Consider the following 22796-nt stretch of genomic DNA (forward strand, 5'->3'; position numbering starts at 1 on the left):
TCTTCAGTAGTGCGAAAGTTGCTCTTAAATCGTGGATGACTCAAATTTTGAACTGTCCAGTTTTTTATATGGAAAATTAATAGTTAAAAAACATTGTTTTGATTCCCAGTCCAGAGTTTTCAGTAAGCCTTTGCATAATTATCCAAACCCAGGTCTAAGATCTTCTGAATTTGCAGGTGTTCAAAATACAGGAAAAAGTACTATGGCTCTTGACTTTCTCTAGAATACTGACTTGGTAATGTCACATTATCATCATGGACTTTTGTCTCATGACAAAGGAGGCTACAGATATTAGTGTAAACCAGTGGTCAGCAAGCAGTAGATCGGGATCTACTGGTGGATCTTGGAGCTTCTGACAGGTGATCCTGCCAGGTTTGGCCAGAAGGCTGTCAAGTGCTGGCACTTCAGCTGCCCCTCTCCGCACTGTCGTGCTGCTTTTACCCTCTGCCTTGGAGCTTCCTCACCAGCCCCAGGAGCCTCTTGCTTGCTGTGCAGGGCACAGGAAGAAGAGAAGGGGGTGCTTTTGTCAAGGTGCCCCTCCCCCAACCCTGTACTCCATCTCCACAGACCAGGGTGGTGGGGGGTGGGAAGGAAAGGCAGGTATGAAGAGAGTTTGCTGGCTGCTAGCGTTGTCAGATGGTTTCAACAAAAATACCGGCCACACTTGACATCACATCACAATCTACATTATATCTTATTTAGAAAATACCGGACATTTATATTTTCTCATTTATATTTTCTCAATTTATTTCCTGAACAGAAAGCTCAAATATTGGACAGTCCAGTTAAAAACCGGACACCTGGCAATCCTATTTAGGAGTGGTACAGGGCCAAAGTAGGGGTGAGCCTGCCTTAGCTCCACTGCACCACCCCCCAGAAGCCACCCGTGGTAAGCAGTGGCCAGCTGGAACCTGCATCCCAAACCTCAGTCACAGTCCTGAACGCCTCCTGCACCCCAAGCCCCTGCTGTAGCCCTGAGTTCTGCTGTACCCAAACTCCCTCCCAGATCCTGCACCCCTCCTGCACCTCAACTCCCTGCCCCAGGTTCAGTTCGGAACCCCTCCTACACTCCAGATCCTTTAGCCCAAGATCAGAGACCACATCCCCCTCCCAGGAGCCCCAACCCTCTGTCCCCGGCCTGATAAAAGTGAGTGAGGGTGAGGGGAGGGAGAGAGCAGGGGCAGGGCCTCCGAGAAGAAGTGGGAAGGAGGCGGAACAAGGGTGTTTGGGTTTGAGGTAGATTCTGGATTGCACTTAAATTCAAAAAATGATCTCGTGCTTAAAAAGGTTGGAGACCCCTGATGTAAACAAATGCTGCCCTTATAATATGGCACACATGCAGTCTAAAAATCTTTCTGTTGAGTCTAGTTGTAGATCATAAACTTTGTGGTTCTGGTAAAAAGGAACCTCGATAAAAATCACCATTGGTTCGAGGCCTTCACTTTCCAAGACCTTGTCTCCTCAGTTTACCTATGATAATAGCAATAGTCTCTGTAACCAGCTACTGCTGGAAGGTTACTTTACATCACACAGAAATGATATTACCCTGCATTAGATAATCCTGTGTTTGTAATTTATATATTGTTCCAGTACAGGCGTTTAGGAGCACTGGAGATTTATCCCCTCTTATATACTACTGAAAACAAATACATTGTCCTTATTTAATTTGTATCTATTTCTTCCTTTGTGATGTTGCTATTAATATAGTTATGAAGCATCACATAAATCCTAAGGGGTTTTTTAAACAAATTACTTTGCTGTTAACAGGTATTCAGAATATGGAATTTCCCATCTTGTTGGTACCCATAAGTGTGCTGTTATTAAAGGATTATTAGTGTCTAGGCTGTACACTTTCTTTTCCATTTCTTCATTTTAATTTGCATCTATTTATAATTTGTCATCTAGGAATTCAGCACAAAGTTTGTTTATTGAAAGTAGTGCCATTAAAGCCTCAACTGAAATGTGTATCTGATCCTGTTAGGCACTTGACAGTCACAAAGTAAGAGACAGTGCTTGCCCCAAAGGCTACGTCTACACTGCTTCCTTTTTGCGCAAAAACCCCCTCTTGCACAAGAGCCATTCTTCCTCATTTTTTCAGGAAGAACAGCTCTTGCACAAGATGGGTGTTTGGGGCAAAAAGGAGCTATCTATATAGCTCCTTTTTGCACAAAAGCCTCTTGCGCAAAAACACCTCCTAATTAATTATGCAACTGAAGTGTGGCAATATGCTAATCTGTGCTTCATTTGCATAGGCTTTTGCATGAGAGAGTGCATTGTAGTTGGAGCCTAACAGTTTACATTCTAAATATGTCAGACATTCAAGAAGTGGGAAAAATAGAGTGAGATGCAGTATTTTTTCAGTGTTTTAGTTTGATCTTACTGCTTTTACTGAAGAGTAATCGATAGTCTGTAAAAGTATCACATTACGTATGAAGTAGGGCTACCAATTAATTGTAGTTAACTCAAGCGATTAATTAACTGATTTAAAAAATTAATCACAGTTAATTGAAGTTTTAATCACTCTTTTAAATGATAGAATACCAATTAAAACGTATTAAATATTTTGAATGTTTCTCTACATTTTCAAATATATTGATGTCAATTATAATGCAGAATACAAAGTATACACTGCTCATTATATATTATTATTGTATTACTAATAGTTGTACTTTAAAAATGATAAACAAAATGGTATTTTTCAGTTCATCTCATAGAAGCACTTAACTACAGTTTCTTTATTATGAAACTGCAACTTACAAATGTAGAGGTTTTTTTGTTAGATAACTGCACTTTAAAACAAAACAATGCAAGATTTTAGCACCTAGAAATCCACTCAGGCCCACATTCTTGTTCAGCCAATCATAAAACAAATTTGTTTACATTTATGGGAGATAATGCTGCCATCAGAAAGGGACTTTTGTAGCCACATTGCAAGGTATTTTACATGCCAGATATGCTAAACAGATATGATGCTCCTTCATGCTTCAGACATCATTCCAAAAGACATGCTTCCATGCCAATGACACTCGTTTTAAAAAAAGGTGTTAATTAAATTTGTGATTGAACTTCTTGCGGCTCTGTTTTAGCTGCATTCTGCCATGTATTTCATGTTATAGCAGTCTTGGATGATGACCCAGTGTGCTTTCGCTGCAGATAAAACAAAATGCAAAGAAGGTACCGATGTGAGATTTTTAAAGACAGTTACAGCACATAAGGTTTAAGACTATAGTGACTTCCAAAATCTGGAAGAGATGAGGTGTGGAGCATGCTTTCAGAAGTCTTAAAAGAGCAGCACTCCGATTCAGAAACTACAGAACTCAAACTACCAAAAAAGAAAATCAAGCCTTCTGCTGGTGACATCTGTCACAGATGATGAAAATGAACATGTGTTGGTCCACACTGCTTTGGATTGTTAGTGAGCAGAACCTATAAATGGTGGTTGAAGTGTGGAGGGACTTCTGAATAGTCAGCACATTTGGCATGGAAACATCTTGCAGTGCTGACTACAACAATGGCATGTGAACACCTGTTCTCACTTTCAGATGACATACTAAACTAGAAGCAGGCAGCATTGTCTCCAGAAAACGTGTTTGTCTGAGAAATTAGCTGGGCAAGAAGTAGGACAGAGTGGACATGTCCTACATGGAACCCTTAAAGGGGTTGACTCTGGCCACAGTCCCTGTGCCAGCTCCAAACCTGCCACCCCAGAGCCAGCAGTCACTTCCCCTGATCCAGTAGCCCCAAAACATGAACCAGCAAGCCATTGGCCGCCAGCCCTCCACCGCTCCCCAGGAACAGTCTGCCAGCTCCCAGGAGCCTGCCAGGGCCCAGAGAAGGTGGGCACCTTCCTGGTCCAGGGTGGAGATCATGGACTTTATTCAGGTTTGGGGGGGATGCCCCCAACGTCCATGATCTCCGCACTAGATGGAGGAATGCAGCCGTCTTTGGCAGAATAGCTGCCAGCCTGGCCACCAAAGGCCACATGTGAATCCAGGAGCAGGTCTGCATGACAATCAAGTTGGTCCGGCGAGACCCCCAACCCTAAGCCCTGAACTTCTCCTCCCCCTTCTTCCCCTTGCTTCCCCCTTCTAGCTCCCTCCTCCCAGGTTTCCCCCTCCACTCTCCCACCCTATTTTCTCCCCTTTCCTACTCCTTTCCCTAGTCTCACCAGAGTTTCATTCCCCCCACCCCCAGTTTTATTAAATAAAGAGAGTTTGTGTTCATGAAAATACATGTATTTTATTTGACATCAGGAAGGGGGGTTAGGGAGGGGTAAGAGGAAGGACATGAGGGAGGAATGAGGCACAAGCCCCCAGTGGGGCAGACCAGGGAGGTTCTTATTGCTCCTCAGGGTGGAAGCTCTCCCACAGGGCCTCCTGGATGCTGACAGGCCCCCAATGGACCTCCTGGATGGCAGCCTGCAGAAAGTGCAGCCAGGCTCACAGCAACGCATCCAAGAGAAGCACCAGAGTGCCCAGGGGCAGCTTTGGCTCCATGTTACAGAGTGCTGTGGTGTCCCAAGCGAGGCCAACCAGAGCACTCAGAGACAAAATGCTTTGCTGTCCCTCGTCAAGGTAGACAAGCAAACAGGGAAACCTGAGAACTGGCTGTCCACGGAGGTCCCTTTAAGCACAGACCTCAGATAGCCTCAGGCAGCAGCCTCACACAGTAAGTCCTGACCTGGTGCCCTGCTGAAATTGGTTCCGGCCAGCCTTAAAAGCAATTCAGAGTCCACTCAGTGTGGGTGCACTATTTCAAAATAGCAAAACGCTATTTCGAAATGCATTTTGTGTGTGTAGACGCGTTATTTTGAAATAACACTGTCGTGTAGACATACCCTGTTATAGTTGAAATTAATATATTTGAAAATATAGAAAACATGCCAAAATATTTCAATAAATGGTATTGTATTGTTTAATGTTGCAATTAATCGTGATTAATTGCGATTTTTAAAAATTATTTGAGACCTAATATGAAGGGAAAAATCTCTTGTACAATGCAATAGGGATTACTGTATTCCTGATGTTAGCAAAAGTTTTCCTCTCTGTAGGCTAAATTCTGCCCTCTGATGCCATTATGAAGCTCCTGTCGAAATCAACAGGAGCCACCCACCTACATACACAGCTTTTATATCTGTCTCCCAATAGATATTATGGAGACTATTCAAAATGCTGCAAGAACTCAATATGGACCTGTCTCACACAATGCATCAGGTAGATCTACTGCACAGTGGTGGCCACCAGTGCGAAACTTCTCAGATATAGAGTCTCAGCCAGCAGCTGAAACATCATTTCAGTATAATCCTGCTATACACACAGAATTTTCTGGAAGGGAAACTGAGTAGGATTATGCAATCCCACTAATCCATTTCTCTTTGCAACTGACTCCCTGGGCTGAGAGTTTGTTGCAGAAAGTAGTTTACTGCTTTGTTTTCTCCTGCATCCAGTGCAGGAAAAGTTCCTTGTGCAGCTCTTTGGGTACATCTAGACTACATTCCCTTTTCAGTAAAGGGATGTAAATTAGGCATGTCGATATTGCAAATGAAGCCGAGATTTAAATATCCCATGCTTCATTTGCATAATGGCGGCTGCCACTTTTTTCAAAACAGGGCTTTTTCGTGGAAAAAAATGGCAGTTTAGACAGGAATCTTTCAAAAATAAAACCCTTTTTCGAAAGATCCCGTACTCCTCAAAAAATGAGGAGTACCCTTTAAGTATAAAGTACTATTGCTTTGCAGCTACTTCTGCTGACCCTTCAGAAACTAAATGGAAAAAAAAGGAAATAAAAGGATCAGGAGAGATAACAGAAAGGCTGGGGGAAGGGGCAGGGAGGCAAATGGAGTACAATAGGATTTAACTTCTGTCATAAAGGGAGAGCAAAAAGGAGAGGCAAAGGACTTGGAGAAAAAAAGAAAGATGGGGAGAGTTGCAAAGAGCAAAAATGAGGGGAACAAACAAGGATGGAGAACTGACATATAGAAGGACAGATATAAAAGCTTTCATCAATTATAAGCTGGGCAGGAAGCATGATTCTTATTTGTAAACTCTTGAGGACAGCAGTGCTGCTGTATAAATAACAATTATGTTGCTTACACCAGTGCCATGCCTTATTACCCCTTTTCTCCTCCTCCTGCTAATGGAGAATTACATGAAGCACTAAAGGTTAGAGGTTGAAAAAGTAAAATGTGTCCCTTGTAGTCCAGTAGGCTAGCACACCAAAAACAGCTTGTGTTTCATATTACTAAGTAATCTTTTAAAAGGGTTGTAGGTTGAAACAGGGGAGGTAAATGTAACCGAGAAAGCATGTGCATTTGAAATGGCATGCTTTCGTTGATATTTGTGTGTGTGTGTTTGATGCAGAGATAAAATTTGTTCCCCACCTTGCCTGGCAGCATTCATTGTAGTAATATTAAAGACCCTGGACACTTAAATATGTACTTAATTTTAGGCTAGTGAATAATCCTTTGAAGTTCCATTTTCCATTTGCCAAAAGTTAAAAAGGGGGTTTTGTAACCATAACCGTATCAGTGTAAGAAAAACTATTGGGTCTCATTCCCTTCTCACTCCTCCCAGGAGTAACTCCACAGAAGGCAAAGGAGATGCACATTGGTGTGAAAGTTCCAATATGTGGAAAAAACCAAACATATCTTTTTAGATTTATTTAGTAAGGAAGAAACCTTTTTTCCCCTTTCCTTTTCACCCAAGGCTTTAAAAAGTAATGCATGAAAAACACTATGTTAAGCTATCATTAAAAATGTCTGTTATCATTCTCCCAATAAAAGAAAAAAATCCTCTGGGTGCTAATCTATCCTTAGTTCATCTTAATGTGGTTAGGAGTGGCATCAGCACATATGGCATGGTTAGATGTGGGGCAGTACCCACTGCTCTATTACTCCTGGAATAAGAAACAGTGGTGATGGATGGCAGAACAAGGAGCAATGGTCTCCAGTTACAGTTGGAGAAGTCTAGGTTGGATATTAGGAAAAACTATTTCACTAGGAGGGTGGTGAAGCACTGAAATAGGTTACCTAGGGAGGTGGCGGAATCTCCATCCCTAGAGGTTTTTAAGTCTCGGCTTGACAAAGCCCTGGCTGGGTTGATTTAGTTGGGATTGGTCCTGCCTTGGGCAGAGGGCAGGACTTGATGACCTTCTAAGGTCTCTTCCAGCTCTAGTGATAGAAATGTAGCCATGTTAGTCTGGTGTAGCTGAAACAAAATACAGGACTATGTAGCACTTCAAAGACTAACAAGATGGTTTATTAGATGATGAGCTTTCGTGGGCCAGACCCACTTCCTCAGATCATTTTTGATCTGAGGAAGTGGGTCTGGCCCACGAAAGCTCATCATCTAATAAACCATCTTGTTAGTCTTTGAAGTGCTACATAATCCTGTATTTTGTTTCTTCCAGCTCTATGATTCTATGATTCTACACCAAGAGATCCTCCATGGACCTGCTTCATGCACTTGGAGCCATATTGAGGTGCTGGAGCTCATCAGTGTTTGGGGAGAGGAGGCTGTCCAGTCCCAACTGCGCTCCAGGTGTAGGAATTGTCATAACTACGGGCACATCTCTAGATGCACGACCAAAAGGGGCCATGACCAGGACACATTGGAGTGCAGGGTCAAAGTGAAGGAGTTCCGAGACGGCTGCCATAAGGCATGGGGAGCAAACTGCTGCTCTGGTGCTGTGTCCGTTACCTGCAGGTTCAACAACAAATGGGATGATGTACTAGGAGGTGACCCCACTGCCACACTGAAGACCCCCGTGGATACCTTGGGAGCCTACAAGGCATCCAAAACTGGACTGAGACAGGAAGAAGAAGTTGTGGCAGAGTGGGCTGAGGAACCCAGAGCCAGAGGAGGACTTTGGCATCCATAGAGACTTGCCGTCAGGAGCTGTTTTGTACCCCCGAAGGGGTGAGCCACTCACTGCCCTCAGAGACTGTGGGTGATGAGCCTGATAAGAAGTTGGGAAAGCATTCAAGCAACTTGCCAGGAGCGAGAGGGTTATAGAAAGGAGGCTCTTTGTTTCTGAGATGCTGCTACCCGCAGAGGGCTGGTCAGATGGCAAACAGCCTATTGATGCAGTCTCTTACATCTCGATAATCTGCTTCACAGACCTCATTGAAAGCTTCATGCAGCTGCTGTGCCACCCTTCTCCTCAAATCAGTTGGCAGAACAAATGTAGTGTTTGACCTCTGAAGGCTGACACACCCTTGTCACTGTGCTGTCACTTGGTGGGGGGAACCATCACTGTGCAAAGACAAGTCGCCTGTGGTCCCGGACAGAACCCACAGTTGAGTAAAAGACCCTCTTTTGATTCCCTGCTCACCCTAAGCAGTGAAATGTCTCCCAGGGTGAACTCGGCCTGTGAAAATGAGTGGTCATTACTAACTTTCACTTCCCTCATCTCACAGATGCTATCCCCAATTCACACCTGCCCAGAGCACAGTATGGCCATGTGCAAATGTAAACCCATTTCCCAGCAAGAATGAAGATCCCTGGGATTTCCTTGTGAGTCTGCTGCAAGGGTTTCCCCTGCCCTTTCCCCTGCCCAGCTGCACCAACAGATACCCCCACGCTGCTACAGAAAGGATTTTGCCAGCATTTTCCCCTGCTTCACTGTACCTAGAGTTTCCCCTGCAGCTGTAGTGGTGAACTCACCATCGTGGACAATGTTATGTGCTCGCACTCCCATACACTCAGGCAGTGCAAGTATTTGAAAGGGTTTGGGGGCAGTGCTGGGTCTAGTTAACAATGGATCTCCTGAGACATGTTACAATTTTGGCCTTCATGGAGCCAGCCTTGAAATGCCAGTCTTGGGAACTTCTAACTCCTACAGAGTTTCAGAGAAGGACACAGAAGAGCCCAAGGAAGACTAGAGTGGAGATTTTGCAAAACATTCTGAGGCATGCTGATGCCAAACACAAAAAATTGCAGGAGTGGAACGACAGTGATAGGAGGACGCATAAGGAGAGCATGCAGAAATGAGTGTCTATATATAGCTGCAATGTGCCAACAACACTTCACTCACACTCTGGTTTCCACAGGCCTTGATTACCACTTGCCAGGGTGACCCCAATACACTCTGAGTCCCAAATATTCCCCAAAAATGAGAGCTCTGAATTGCCTAGCCCTTTCCTGGATAATTTAGATATTTTAGATCCATTGGCCCTCTAAAGGAATCAATATACAACAGTTTACTACTTTAAATGGAGTGACCCAAACAATTTACATTAGATTAGTTTTGATTAAAGAATAAAAAAAGTGTAATTAACTACAAAGAGATAGCATTTAAGTACAAGCAGGCATAGGGCATTAAAATAGGAAATGGTTACAAGAGAAATAAAGATAAAATTTAACCAACTAGAATTGGTTCAAAGTAAAAGTCCCTTACCATAGATTTCTATGTTGCTGACCAAATTCTCAAGCCTGTGTCTGCTCCCAAAATCCAAAGGCGAGGCTTTTTTGTAGTCTTAGATGAAGAGAGGGAGATGGAAAGGGTGAGATAACTTGGAGTAGTTTTGCCCCTCACTTTTATATCCTGGTTCTCCTTTGAAATGCATTTTTCTCTAGAAAAAGTTTATTTCTACTGTCAACAGGAAGACAAGGAGCCCCATGGTGGAAGAGGGTTCACGCTATTGTTTGCTAATCTGCAGACCCTTGCTCCCTTGCTAAAAATGACCATTTGATACGTGATTGCCAACTTTGATGGACAGCTATCTAGAGACATCAACTTTTCCTTTGTCTTTGAGAAACTGGTTTACCCTAGATTTTTGTGGTAGATACACTTCAGACCTAATTTCCGGTATGTTTGTAGCTGAACATCTAATGTTGGTACATGCATTTCATCATGATATTTCTGATGAGTGAGTTGTTAGTTTTAAATGATACCTCACTAGGCATATTTTGTACAAATATTATTACATTAGTGTGCGGGGTGTGAATAGAGGGTTCATTCAGTCTCAATGAGACACTAGCCAATAAAGAATCTGCTCTAGGAATCTGTCTGGCCTTGGCAAAATGCCCAAGACAGGACAAAAGGAACACGTGGTACAGTATGCTTTGGTGTTCCTTTTCAGAGCTGTAGCAGTGCGCCCCCCGTTAATTCTTGCTGGGAATGTGGCAAACATACTACCTGATTGGGGCCTAGGCTTTCCCCATAGCTATTAACAAAGTTACCTCTGCAGTGTATGGGCTGGCATAATAGTTGGGCTTGTGCCAGGCAATTCTACCCGGCTGCTTGCACTTCCCTACACCATCTATCCTGCAAAGCTGACAAGATCTATCTTGAGAATTGTGTGAATTTTATTTCTCTCTATGCTACCTTAGATTGATTTTTTTTTTTTAAAAAAAATCTGCCTCATGCTTAACTGCAGTCCATAAATGGAGAATTTTAATAATGTGCCAATAGCAGCAGTTTGGAGTATCTTACCGAGTAAAAGGTCACTGTGCCCATAAGTTATCCTATCATTTGATCAGTGAACTCTTTTCAAAAGACTTTAAGTCTCATTATTCACTGCTTTTAAAGTCACTTGAGATATAAAAAGTCTTTTTATAGTAATGAAAGAACTCCCATAATTAGCCAGAAGGCAACCATCCATCTTTTTAAACTGCTCAGTTTGGAGGAGGCCAGGAGTTTCAGACGTGCATAAGGGGATGAATTGTTATGACAGTGATAAGTGTAATGTTCGTATGGTGATGCCAGTCTTTTCTCTATAACTCCTGGAGGTTTGGAGGTTTAATTTTTTAAGAGAGATAATTTTAAGAGTGAGGCTTGATTACCATAAAGATACCAGTAATAATATAAGTCATTTATGAAATTATGAAATCATCTTCTTTCATTGTTCTTCATGAACTGTACACGATTAAAATATGTCACTAATTTGATCTCTTAAAAGTTTAATAGCTGCTACCAATTTAGGTGTCTGTTCTCTAAGAAAACTCTTACATGTCCTCGAACAGAAATTGAGCAATTCTATGGCTGAGCAGAGAAATGTTGAAGTTTATAAAGGAGTGGTGTATTGGATGGGGATAGAGTGATTTAAGGGTCAAATTGATTTCTTCTGGACACAATTACTGCCCTTTGAATATGTTTCGTTTCTTATCCTAGAAGGACAGTGGTATATGACAGAACTCATGAGAGAATTATACAGTATTCTAGGGACAAGCAGAAAAAAGTAATTTCTTAAAATTTTCAATAATTAACCTAATAAACATCAGTCTGATTATACCAAGAGGTAACTCTGTATATTTTATGCATGCCACAGCTCTTTTAATCCATATTGCCCTTAGGCAGAATCATAATATCATCAGAAAACCTGTTTGTCAATATCAAAAGCAATTTACATAGTAAATGCACTCCAGACTCATCACATTGCCATCTGGGAAGCCTAGCATTTGGATTAATGTCAGGAAGTGCTGAATATAGACTTTACAAGTGTTCAACTGGTCTTGTTGTCCAGATGATATGGGGACAACATAATAGAATTCCAAGAGTATTGGACAAAGTCTGTATGATGAACCAAGAAAGAAGAAAAAGTGGAAACCAAAAACAATGATGAGACATAGCAGTCATGTCCAGCAGCAGACTCAGAAGAGAGGTCAGAGATGTAATGAGCAGGTACACTAAATAACTCTTTCACTCCTAGAGAAAATCTTGTCATGCTCATATGTGACTCATATTGATGAGGCAATGTGGGTAAGCTTGCTCAGCACTTAATTACTCAGGTACATTCACCTAGATACAGATAAATCCTCTGCCTTCCCTTCTTGAAGGAGTAGCCATCTAAAACCTTTCAGCTAAGTATATTTAAACAGGTATAATGGATTGAATGTGTGTGGTGGGGGGGAGGGTGAAAAGCTAGTAAAGGAAAGCTTATTTGAAATATGTGTTTCCATTTGCTTCATTCTATTCTCGTATGTGAATGAATTCTGTTAGTCTCTTGAAAGTTCTGCCTCTGGAGTGCTTGAAGAATCTCTGTCACAGTGTGCGACCTTGCCTGTTTTCATTGTCTCCCAGTCAAACTCACCCAGGCTATTTCCCTTTCAACACATCTACATGTAATCTTCTGTTTCCACACAGGACAAAGCATATCACATAGCACATATATATATTAGGGGGAGATTTACGCACAGCTTCTTTCCTTTCCCCAGCTTATTCTCTGAGCTCTCCTTGACTTCCTGAAGTTCCCAAATAGGCATTCACCCAGTTACTGAGCTGGTGTCTCATTAGCTCAGCAATTACTGCTCAGGTGTCAGTTCTCCCCTCCAACCCCACAACAGAAATTGGTTAATTGTGTTCAGTTAAGCCTGCATAGTTACGTGGTATTGAGCTGTGCTTGGGAAGGTCACCCATGTCAAGTGCTCAATTCTATTGTTAGACTACTTCATGGTTTTAGAATAAGAGTTAGAAACTCTTCTTCGAAAGAGTTCCTGTAAATCCCAAATGTTCTCCACTCTCTTAGGGTACGTCTACACTACAGAGTTAGTTCGAACTAACTTAGTTCGAATTAGTTAATTCGAACTAAGCTAATTCGAACTAACGCGTCTAGAACTAAAAACTAGTTCGAATTAGCATTTTGCTAATTCGAACTAGCAAGTCCACATTAAGTGGACTCTGAACAGGGCTTAAGGATGGCCGGAAGCAGTGCCGGCAGGGCATCAGAGGAGGACTTAGAGCGTGGAGCTGCTGCCTCAGGCTAGCCGAGGGCTGCACTTAAAGGGACCTGACCCCCACCCCGGACAGACAGTTCTCAGGGGTGCCCCACTTGCAAAGCAGTCCTGGCTTGGAGTGCCCGGAGTGCCCACACTGGGCACATCACAGCACTCGGCCATCAGCCCGGCTGCACTTGCCGCAGGCTGCCATCTGGGGAGAGGGGGCAATTGGGGGGCTGCAGGAGAGCTTCCACCCCCAGAAGCCCGCAGAGCCAGCCCAGTCCTCCCCATCGGGGGCTCGTGCCCCATTCCTCCCTCACCTCCTTCCACTTACCCTTCCCTAGCCCCCCTTCCTGATGTACAAAATCAAGATAACGTTTCTTCCAACATTGACTCTGTTTTTATTGAACAAAACTAGGGGAGACTGGGAAAAGGAGGTGGGAGAGGGGAAGAGAAAGGCTGGGAGAGGGGAGGGCAACTAACATGATCAGGGGTTGGGAACAGGTCCCAGATGAAGAGAGGCTACAGAGACTGGGACTGTTCAGCTTAGACAAGAGGAGACGGAGGGGGGACAGAATAGAGGTCTCTAAAAGCAGGGGTTGGGTGGAGAGGGTGCATTCAGAAAAGTTCTTCCTGAGTTCCCATAAAGAAGGACTAGAGGACACCAAAGGAAAGGAATGGGTAGCAGGCTTGAAACTAGTAAGAGAAAGTTGTTCTTCTTCCCAAAGCAAATAGTTAACCTGTGGAACTCCTTGCTGCAGGAGGCTGTGAAGGCTAGAACTGGAACAGAGTTTAAAAGGAAGTGAGATCAAGTCATGGTGGTTGGGTCCATGGAGTAGTCTTAGCCAGAGGGTAGGAGTGGTGTCCCTGCCCAAAGTTTGTGGAAGGCTGGAGAGGGCTGGCACGAGACAAATGGCTTGGTCACTGTCTTCGGTCCATCCCCTCCAGGGTCCCTAGGGTAGGCCGCTGTCGGCAGACAGGCTACTGGGCTAGATGGACCTTTGGTCTGACCCAGTACGGCCATTGTAAGCTCAGGGCTCAGGGTCGGGGGTCTCAGTGGACCCTCTTGATTTTCATGCACACCTGCTCCTGGGTGGCCAGGCTGGCAGCTCTCCTGCCCTAGCCGGCCACTTTCCTGTGCCTAGTGCGGAGATCGTGGACGAGGTCCACAATGTCTGCACTAGCCCAGGAAGGTGCCCGCCTTTTGCGGTCCCGGGCAAGCTCCCGGGAGCTGCCAGCCTGGTCCCGGGAAGAGGGGGAGGGCTGGGGGACATCGGGTGGGTGGCTCTGTGCCGTGCCAGGTGCAGGGTCTGCTGGCTGGGTGCTGGCAGGCTTGCACCTGGCACGGGCACCGTAGCCAGCCCGTGCCCCTTTAAGGGGTCCGGGGCCGGGAGGGGGGCAGACGAGTTTCCCTGGTGTTGGCCAGAGTGGCCACCAGGGAAACCTGGGGAGGGCTAGCCTCCCACTAGTTCGAATTAAGGGGCTACACACCCCTTAATTCGAACTAGTAAGTTCGAACTAGGCTTAATCCTCGTAAAATGAGGTTTTCCTAGTTCGAACTAAGCGCTCCGCTAGTTCGATTTAAATTCGAACTAACGGAGCGCTAGTGTAGCGCCTATGAATGTTAGTTCGAACTAACGTCCGTTAATTCGAACTAACATTGTAGTGTAGACATACCCTTAGACAGCAGAGGCAGTGGGCAGAGTCCCATGAGATGGCCCTGATTGCTTCTAATATTTCCATAGCAACTACTTGTGCAAAAGGCCCCCCTTTTAGGAGGGGGGATTATCTGTGTTTAGACCCAGAGCATGCCAACAAGAAACTTTAATTTAGTCAGATTGGATCAGAGTTTTAGTGCTGTTGATTTCAGAGTCATTGTATGTGTGGAAATTGAAATCTTCCAACACAGTGAGATTTGTGAACTTCATCATTATGTCTCACAGCATCTCTGTCAGCTCCTCTTGCAAGCCTTTGTGCCTAGAGAACTGTAGAGTAAAAGGATGCTCCAGTTAGTCCTGTCTTTGGCCTCACCAATTAAGTGGATGCTCTCCAAGGATTTTGCTTCAGTGGAGTCTTTCTTGCATTTTAGCTTGCCTGTGTCAAATATGTTACTGCTACTGTCCAGAGCTGTTACTGAGACACCTTTTCATGAGTACTGAATTCACACAGTTGCATTTTTGTTTTGTTTTTAAAATATAGTGAGAAATAAAGATGAGATTCTCAGTTAGAAGACAGATATTAACATATCTAGTCACCCAGTAATGACCCTTGGTCACTGCTGAGTGAAATCAGAACAATGGTTAAAGGGAAAAGCAGGTCATCTCTAGATCATAGACGTTTATACTCTGAGAATAGTGGGTGTTTCTGGATTTATGTTATTAGAATAAGTATTGTAAAGGTAATCTATAGCCATTTTCTCTATGTTATTTATAAGTAATCATTTACTTTCCCCCAACTACTATAGCTTGTAAATAAATTGGTGTAACAGTCACTGTCTGGCTTTAGAAATGGCAGTCAGCCAGTGTCAGTAGGTTTTTCAAGCATTTGTTTATGCATCAAAGACAAAAACTGTTTGTTTGTTTTCTGATATTGATTAAATTTTGCATGTGGCTGGATTTAGAGAGATAATCAAAAGGGGTGGCCAACATCCAAGCAATGGCAACCAGTCACTCTAGGGAAGTTGTTGACAAGTGGCCCAGACTTTGCAGGGTTTTTTTTCAAAAGAGAGAGAGTGTTCATTAAACAGAAGCTTCATCAGACAGGGCAGTGGTTTACACGTGAATAGATATAGTCTTTACTTAACATTCACAAGTTTCATATAGATTAATTAGCCCATCTGTTGCAACAAATGTATTCCTGTGTCTTTTGAGTTGATTATAAAAAGTGACGGATTTGCCTATCCACTTAAAATAGTATGTTTACTTCAATTGAAAGTAACCTTTCAGAATAAAAGAATTTATGCAATCATTCAGCTAAAAATTTATAAATGGCTTGCAGTAAATAAGTGCTTCAGGTGATATTTAAGTGCTGGAATTGGGGGATAATGCAGGAGGTGGGAAAAAAAGATCTTAAAAGACGTAAGTGAAGAGACCTCCAAAAAGGGCATAGAGTATTGGTTTTCATTTTTAAAATACACTCCCCCATCCCAACACCAATTGATGGTAACTACCCAGGATAGCTGCCAGCATATAGCAATTAAGCTACAGCTTTTCTACAGGGCAAGGCAGAATTGATAAAATGAGTGACCTTTATGCAGAGTAACTAACTGTGTTGATGAACTTCAAGTATGATTAGAATAAGTGTTCTGTATCCTCAGTGCTTACATGTTATAAGGAAACCACATGACGGATAGAAAATTTTAAAGGTCATGAATTCCCTCTCTTCAAGGAGAAAATAAACATTTTATGAAAGTACAGGTCAGTCACATTATTGCCAATAAAAATAAGCTGAATTTCATAGTTACATGATTTTCAAATATCATTGTTCCTTGTCATAGAATATGCATGGAAAGGGCATTATTGTAAATGTATGTAAAGTATATATTGCTTGAAATAATTAATAAGTATTGATTTATATAGATAAATGGGCTGTTGGTTGGTTGGTTTCCCAGGGAATTTTAATAAGATCTTAAATTTTACTTCTGGATTACTTTACTTTTAGATTTTACTTCCATGTTTTGTTTTGTTTTTTTTCCCTGCTGGCACAGATCGGTTGTAAAATGGCTGCTTTTTAGAAGTCAATGCAGCCTTTGCCAACAAGTACCACAGAGTGGTAATTAGTATGCTCCTTGTACTTACAATAGGAATAACACTGATATATCTGATAGAACTAAGACGTATTTGTTGCCAGACATTGACTTTTTAATGATGATCACTACATTTATGATCCTTAGAATTTTATAAACATTAAAAATGTTTAATACAGAAGGTCAGGAAAGAGAGGAAACCAGCTGTACATTTTGAAGGGGTTCTACAGGCTATTAAGGTAAAAGTTGTTCAATGGGCCTACATTACAATCCACAGCAAAAATTATGGAGTTCCCACTTCCCTAATTGTTACATCTCCCTCTGGAAGCAAATTTCTGTGGCTCTGAAAGACTCATAGAACACTAGAACTGGAAGGGACCTCAAGAGCTCATTGAGTCCAGTCCCCTGCTCTCATGACAGGACCCAGTACCATCTAGACCATTCCTGATAGATGTCTATCTAACCTGTTCTTAAATCTCTCCAGAGATGGAGATTCCACAACCTCCCTAGGCAATTTATTTCAGTGTTTAACCACCCTGACAGTTAAGAAGTTTTTCCTGACGTCCAACCTAAACCTCCCTTGCTGCAGTTTAAGCCCATTGCTTCTTGTTCTATCCTCAGAGGCCAAGGAGAACAATTTTTCTCCCTCCTCCTTGTGACACTCTTTTGGATACTTGAAAACCACTATCATGTCCCCTCTCAAGTCTTCTCCTTTCCAAACTAAACAAGCCCAGTTCTTTCAGTCTTCCCTCATAGGTCATGTTCTCTAGACCTTTAATCATTCTTGTTGATCTTCTCCAATTTCTCCACATCTTTCTTGAAATGTGGTGCTGAGAACTGGACAAAATACTCCAATTGAGGCCTGATCAGTGCAGAATAGAGTGGAAGAATGACTTCTCGTATTGCTCTAATTGACTTAGTACTGTCCACAATGGGGTTTAGGTTGGTTTTACTGTGTTGCCCAGGGGTGTGGATTTTTCACACTCCTGAGTAATATAATTATACCTACTTTTCACAGTGTAGACTAAGGATGTTAGGAAGCAGGTAATTAGCTAATTATGTTGTCGATAAAATTTGTATCAACTACATGATTAGTCAATAAGGGGGGTGTTTGCACCCCGACTGCAGCTCTGCAGTTTAAATGTAATAGGATCCGGGCGAGCAGGCAGCCTAGGTCCTACTATATTTAAACTGCAAAGCTGCAGTTGGAGTAGCTCCCAGAGTCATCGCAAGCTGAGACTGAGCAGTGCTGGCTCACACCAGCTCCAGGACCTCTGTGGCACTTCATTTTAAATGTAACAAGAGCCACCAGGCTCTTACTACGTTGAAGAGCCACAGTGGGAGTAGTTCCCGGGGCCAGCATGAGTTGCAAGCGAACAGTCTTGGCTCGCACCAGCTCTGGGACCACCTTGGCTGTGATGTAAAGATGGCATAAAGATTGTGAAATGATATATCATGTATTCTGTAAGGGTAGAATTGAAGATTTCTATCAGGAGGGAGTAAAATAAAGCTTTTACCTGGGATCAATTTCTTTGTTGGTTGCATTTCTTAGTACAGGCAGTCCCCGGGTTACATACAAGATAGGGACTGTAGGTTTGTTCTTAAGTTGAATTTGTATATAAGTCGGAACTGGTACATATTGTAGGGGAAACTCTAGCCAAACATTTCTCCAGAGCTCAGTTTTATTCTCCCACACCTCACTTCCCTCAGTCCTTTATTCTCAAGCTGAGTTGTCTGCTGAGAGAAGCCGCTCCGCGTCTCCCTGGTCTGCTGGGGGCAGGGGGGGCGCGCGCTAACTTCGCGTCTCCCTGGTCTGCTGGGGGGAAGCAGCTAGTGCGGGGTTGCCTCACCCCATTTGTAAGTAGGGATCTGATGTAGGTCAGATCCATGTAACCCGGGGACTGCCTGTACAAAAAGATACCCTTTTTATCCCTTCAAATGATAAGTTATACTATCTCATACCTGCACTGGCTTACAGCAGTTTCATTATTTGTAATTTACAGCCATATTAAAATCACCTCTGAATCTCACTACTGTATATTCTTGTTCAAGAATTCTGCTATTGACCACCATCGCCCAATTAGCATGTTAGTTTAGTGATGTGCTCATACCTTGAAAATGCAAACCCCTCCACACCCAATCATTTAAGGATATCACACACAACCCTTGCAGTTCCCCTTGTTATACTCCAATCATTATACTAAAGGAGCTCTGGCATGGGAATACTGATATACTGCTATACTGTACTATACTGGCAAAGTGCCTCTCGTGTGGGTGCAGCTACACCAGCAAAATTACACTTTGTTCCAGTATAGTAAAAACATAAGGAGTTTTTTGGTAAAGATATGCCAGCAGAGACATACCAGGGGCCCCCCTCAATGGAGACACAAATTATGTCATTTGGGTAACTGATACCCTCACAAAAGGACATATTGCCTAAAGAGTTTAATCCTGAAGGTAGGAAGAAGAGATCCTCCAGAAAAGGGTTTTATTCCGGAGGATCGCGCCAGTCTGGATGCTCTTTTCCGGCTTTTCCCCAAGCCGGAAAAAAAGCGGCGGACATGTTTATTTAAATCCCGCGGGGGATATTTAAATCCCCCACGGATTTCCCTATTCCAAAGTTAGAAATTAGCATGCCTCTTCTGAAGAAGGGGCCAGTGTAGATGTAGCCTGGGGCTTTTTCTGCCATAGGGATGTAATTTTTTTCACTCTCCTAATCAACATAGCAAAACTTTCAAATGTAGACATTGTAACACTCATCCTCAGCTCCATAGCTTGTCAAACAATTGTCCAGAGCTTTGGTCTGAATCTAAAATGTAGGTCAATCTAGCTGCATCACTCAGGATTGCAACAATTTCTATGCTATGTGCATAGTAGTTAGGTTGACCCTACCCCCTACTGTAAACGCAGACAGGTCAACAGAAACATTCTTCTGTTGAACAAGCTGCCATTTCTCAGAGAGATAGATTAACAACATTATTGGAAAAATCCTTGCCATTGTTGTAAGAAACGATTATGTGCACTACATAACTACAGCGACACAATCGCAGCACTTCCAACTTCCTTTTCTTCTCTTCTTAAGATCTTTAGTTTAGATTTAAGTTGGATTTCAATACATGTAAAGGGAAAACTACTGCAGTGGACTTGTCATCAGATCTTCCTATATACAGTCTAATTGACTATACAATAGCGATGGAATATAAGTGACAAAACATTTTCTGTCTGCCTTATTTCCTTTCAGATACCTCAGATACCTTTATTGACACATGCATGAATAATACTTTTCAGAAGATGTTGAAATATCAAACAAAATAAACCCCCACATTTCCATATATATTTTACAAACCAGGCACAATAATTTCTGAGGCAGAATTCTAAATTTACTTAGACTTTTAAACATGTATTACTTTATTTTTCCTTCTTTTGGATGCCATTGGGACAGAGTTGTAGCAATTTTACTAGTTTTTTTGTCTGTTGCTAGAAAACAAGTTATTTTGCCATCCAGCCCTCATCTCCTCTCTTGCAGTAGATACCAGAATATGCCGTAATATACTGGACAAATTATAATACACACTTGTTCCTATACGCCCTTTCAGTTGAGTCCTAATTTGTGTTATGTTCTGTTTTCCATTAGGTCAATGGGAAGGATCTCTCGAAGGCCACTCACGAAGAAGCAGTGGAAGCTTTTCGGAATGCCAAAGAGCCGATTGTAGTTCAGGTTTTACGGAGAGCACCCATTAATAAAACACATGGGAGCTCACAGGATGTTCAGCTTATGGAAGCTAGCACTCAGACCGACATCACCTTTGAGCACATTATGGCTCTGGCCAAGCTTAGGCCATCCACACCTCCAGTGCCAGATATCTGTCCCTTTCTGCTTTCCGACAGGTATGCATTATCTTTCTTTCTCTGTCACTTTTCCAGCCAACCTCAGAGTCTATATTATAAGATTTCAGGACTGTAACTTTGTCTGTGTGTGACACTCTGAAGATTAGAATGTCTGTAAAGTCAGTATAAGTAATGGTAACAGCTACAGGCATGGTTGAGAGCTCTCTTGTTGAGAATATCATCAAGTTCAATTATCACAGGGATTTGTGATCTGTCACCATCCAATTTTTAAGTTCTCGCCCCATATTCATCTTTTTTTTTTTTTAACACACATGACTTTAAGGATTAAATCTGACAGTACTGGTTTTCAACTACTGCTGTTTGAGGAGCTATAATATTAAGTATTCATTTTCAAGAAACGAAGTGTTAACGAAAAACTATTTTCTAGACAATTTTGTCTAGAAAACATCTGAGGAATACTATCTCATTACTGTATGGCTGTCATTGCTAGCCACAATCCCACCCTTCTTTCACTGCATCACCCCCCTGAACTTCATTCATGGATTAGAGCTGCACTAAGGAATCCTGGGTCTGATCACTTCATACTATTTCTTCATCCAAAGCTTATGCCAACTGTGAGCCCTGGTCAGGTATACAGCTATTCTAACCAAAGCTGCAAAAAGGCTTATTAAAAACCAGAGAGTGCCAACTTGGTCGCATTGTCTAAATTTTTCCCTGGCACAGAAGAAGAATCAAGGAAACTAACTAAATTAAGGTTCAGTTACCTAAAGCAAAACATTACTGAAAATATGAAGCAATTAAAAATAAAATCCCACTTCTTGAATGACAAACATGTGTAATGAGTTATCAAAGTGATTAAATGAATATTTCCTTTGGAATTGAATATTACTGCTAACATTTCAATGCTAGCATAGTATATTTATGCAAAAATGGTTATCCATCCTTTTGAATCTCAGCTTATGAGTTCCCCAACCCATCTGACAATGCTTGCCTCCACTTCATCCACTAGCTGTAGCCAAAACCATGATCATATTAGAAATTTCCGTTTGAATTCCCAGTGTTCTGTGGATTTTTGCACAGGAATGGAGTTGCAAAATGTAACCACACTTCACCATGTCACAGATGCATAGTCACAACATTCTGCATAGATTGTCTGGATAGTCTGCAGATTCCACTAGGGTAAGTTATTATGATGGGTTAGGTAATAGCTGTTTTTGGATCTGAGGCTACAAGTAAGTTCAGCTTATTTCAGAAAGATCTCATTCTTTTTGTTCAAAACCAGTCCAAGGTTACTATATGCTGACATTTTTGAGAGTATAATTGTCCAAACACATCTTGACTGCCTGTTGTGTCCATGTTGGAGAAAGCTGTAAAAGTGAGAGTTACTCCTTTAAAGTTTGGAATCATTTGTAAGCATTCTGAAATGAGCTTCATTTAAGGGATTTAATGTGGTAGAAATGTGATTAGTACATTATTGTACTAAGAAAGGCACCTTCATGTTGCTCCTGTATCTGAATTTGTTCATCTGAAGAAGTGGGTTTTGCCCAGAAAAACTCATGATACTGTATATATTTTTGTTAGTGTCTAAGGTGCCACAGGACTACTCGTTGTTTTCAAAGTTATAGACTAACGTGGCTACCCCTCTGAGACAGTAACTGAAGTGTGCATTTGGATGCATGTAGAGATGGCATGCATATCCGGAGTTAAGCACATTTAAGAGTATGGAAAAATCCCAAAGCTTATCAGCTAAGCAGTTTGGCTCAAAACAAACCCTGCTTCATTCACTCTTCAGAAATAACCATATGTCGATCTGACTAGAATTTTGCCATTGGTGCTGTGCTTGGCAAAATGAAATTAACTGGTTTCTATGCATTTGAAAAGAAAAGTGCCCTATCTCTTGCCTGGTTGTATGCCTTTCAGACTCTCAGATCACTCAGAATAGCCTTCTACAGATGAGAAAACTACAGAAAAGGTTTTTTTTATCTTTTTTAATTTGAAAAACTATTGTCTCATCTATTCCTGTTGTACTGCTTTGTCCCACATAGCTGCCATTCTCTTCACCCAGTGGAGCATGAATTTTATGAAGGTAATGAGTATCTTTCCAGCCTGCCTGCTGATGCAGATAGAACAGAGGACTTTGAGTATGAGGTAAGATCACTGGCATGCTGCAGCATATCTTTTTACATTACAGGTACTGTATTTAAGGCGCTGATATCAAAGCTTTGTCAGAAGAACAATAGCAGGAATGCTTTTTTTTTTTTAAATTACTGGAGCAAATTCTTTCCCTCAGTCAAACATGAATAGTGTCATGGACTTAATGGAGGTTCCAAGGGTATAAATGGAAGCAGAATTTTGCCACGTATGTCTGAGTTTAGAAGGCTTATTATACACATAACATAGATCAGCTGCTCTGCTTTTTGCAGTTTTCACACTTTGAAGAAAGTCTTTCAGAAATGAAAAAAACCCAAATCTATGTAGAAGTTTGATTGCTTTTTCTTCTCATTTTCAGAAATAATTGGCCATTTTTCTATGTTAGGGATTAAGAG

At 42.1% G+C, this 22796-nt stretch overlaps 1 protein-coding gene across 2 annotated transcripts in view; it reads left to right on the forward strand.

The window, feature by feature from the left end:
- The window catches only part of PDZRN4 (PDZ domain containing ring finger 4), a 411808-nt gene that overhangs the window by 325387 nt on the left and 63625 nt on the right, over positions 1-22796 (forward strand). For both annotated transcript variants that reach the window (XM_014572468.3, XM_006120970.4), the window contains 2 exons: positions 20036-20289; positions 22296-22398. In XM_014572468.3, coding sequence (XP_014427954.2) covers positions 20036-20289; positions 22296-22398 — 357 coding nt within the window. The remainder of the gene's footprint in view (positions 1-20035; positions 20290-22295; positions 22399-22796) is intronic.

This window comes from Pelodiscus sinensis, chromosome 1 (assembly GCF_049634645.1).
Source record: "Pelodiscus sinensis isolate JC-2024 chromosome 1, ASM4963464v1, whole genome shotgun sequence".
NCBI classification, from domain to species: Eukaryota; Metazoa; Chordata; order Testudines; family Trionychidae; genus Pelodiscus; species Pelodiscus sinensis.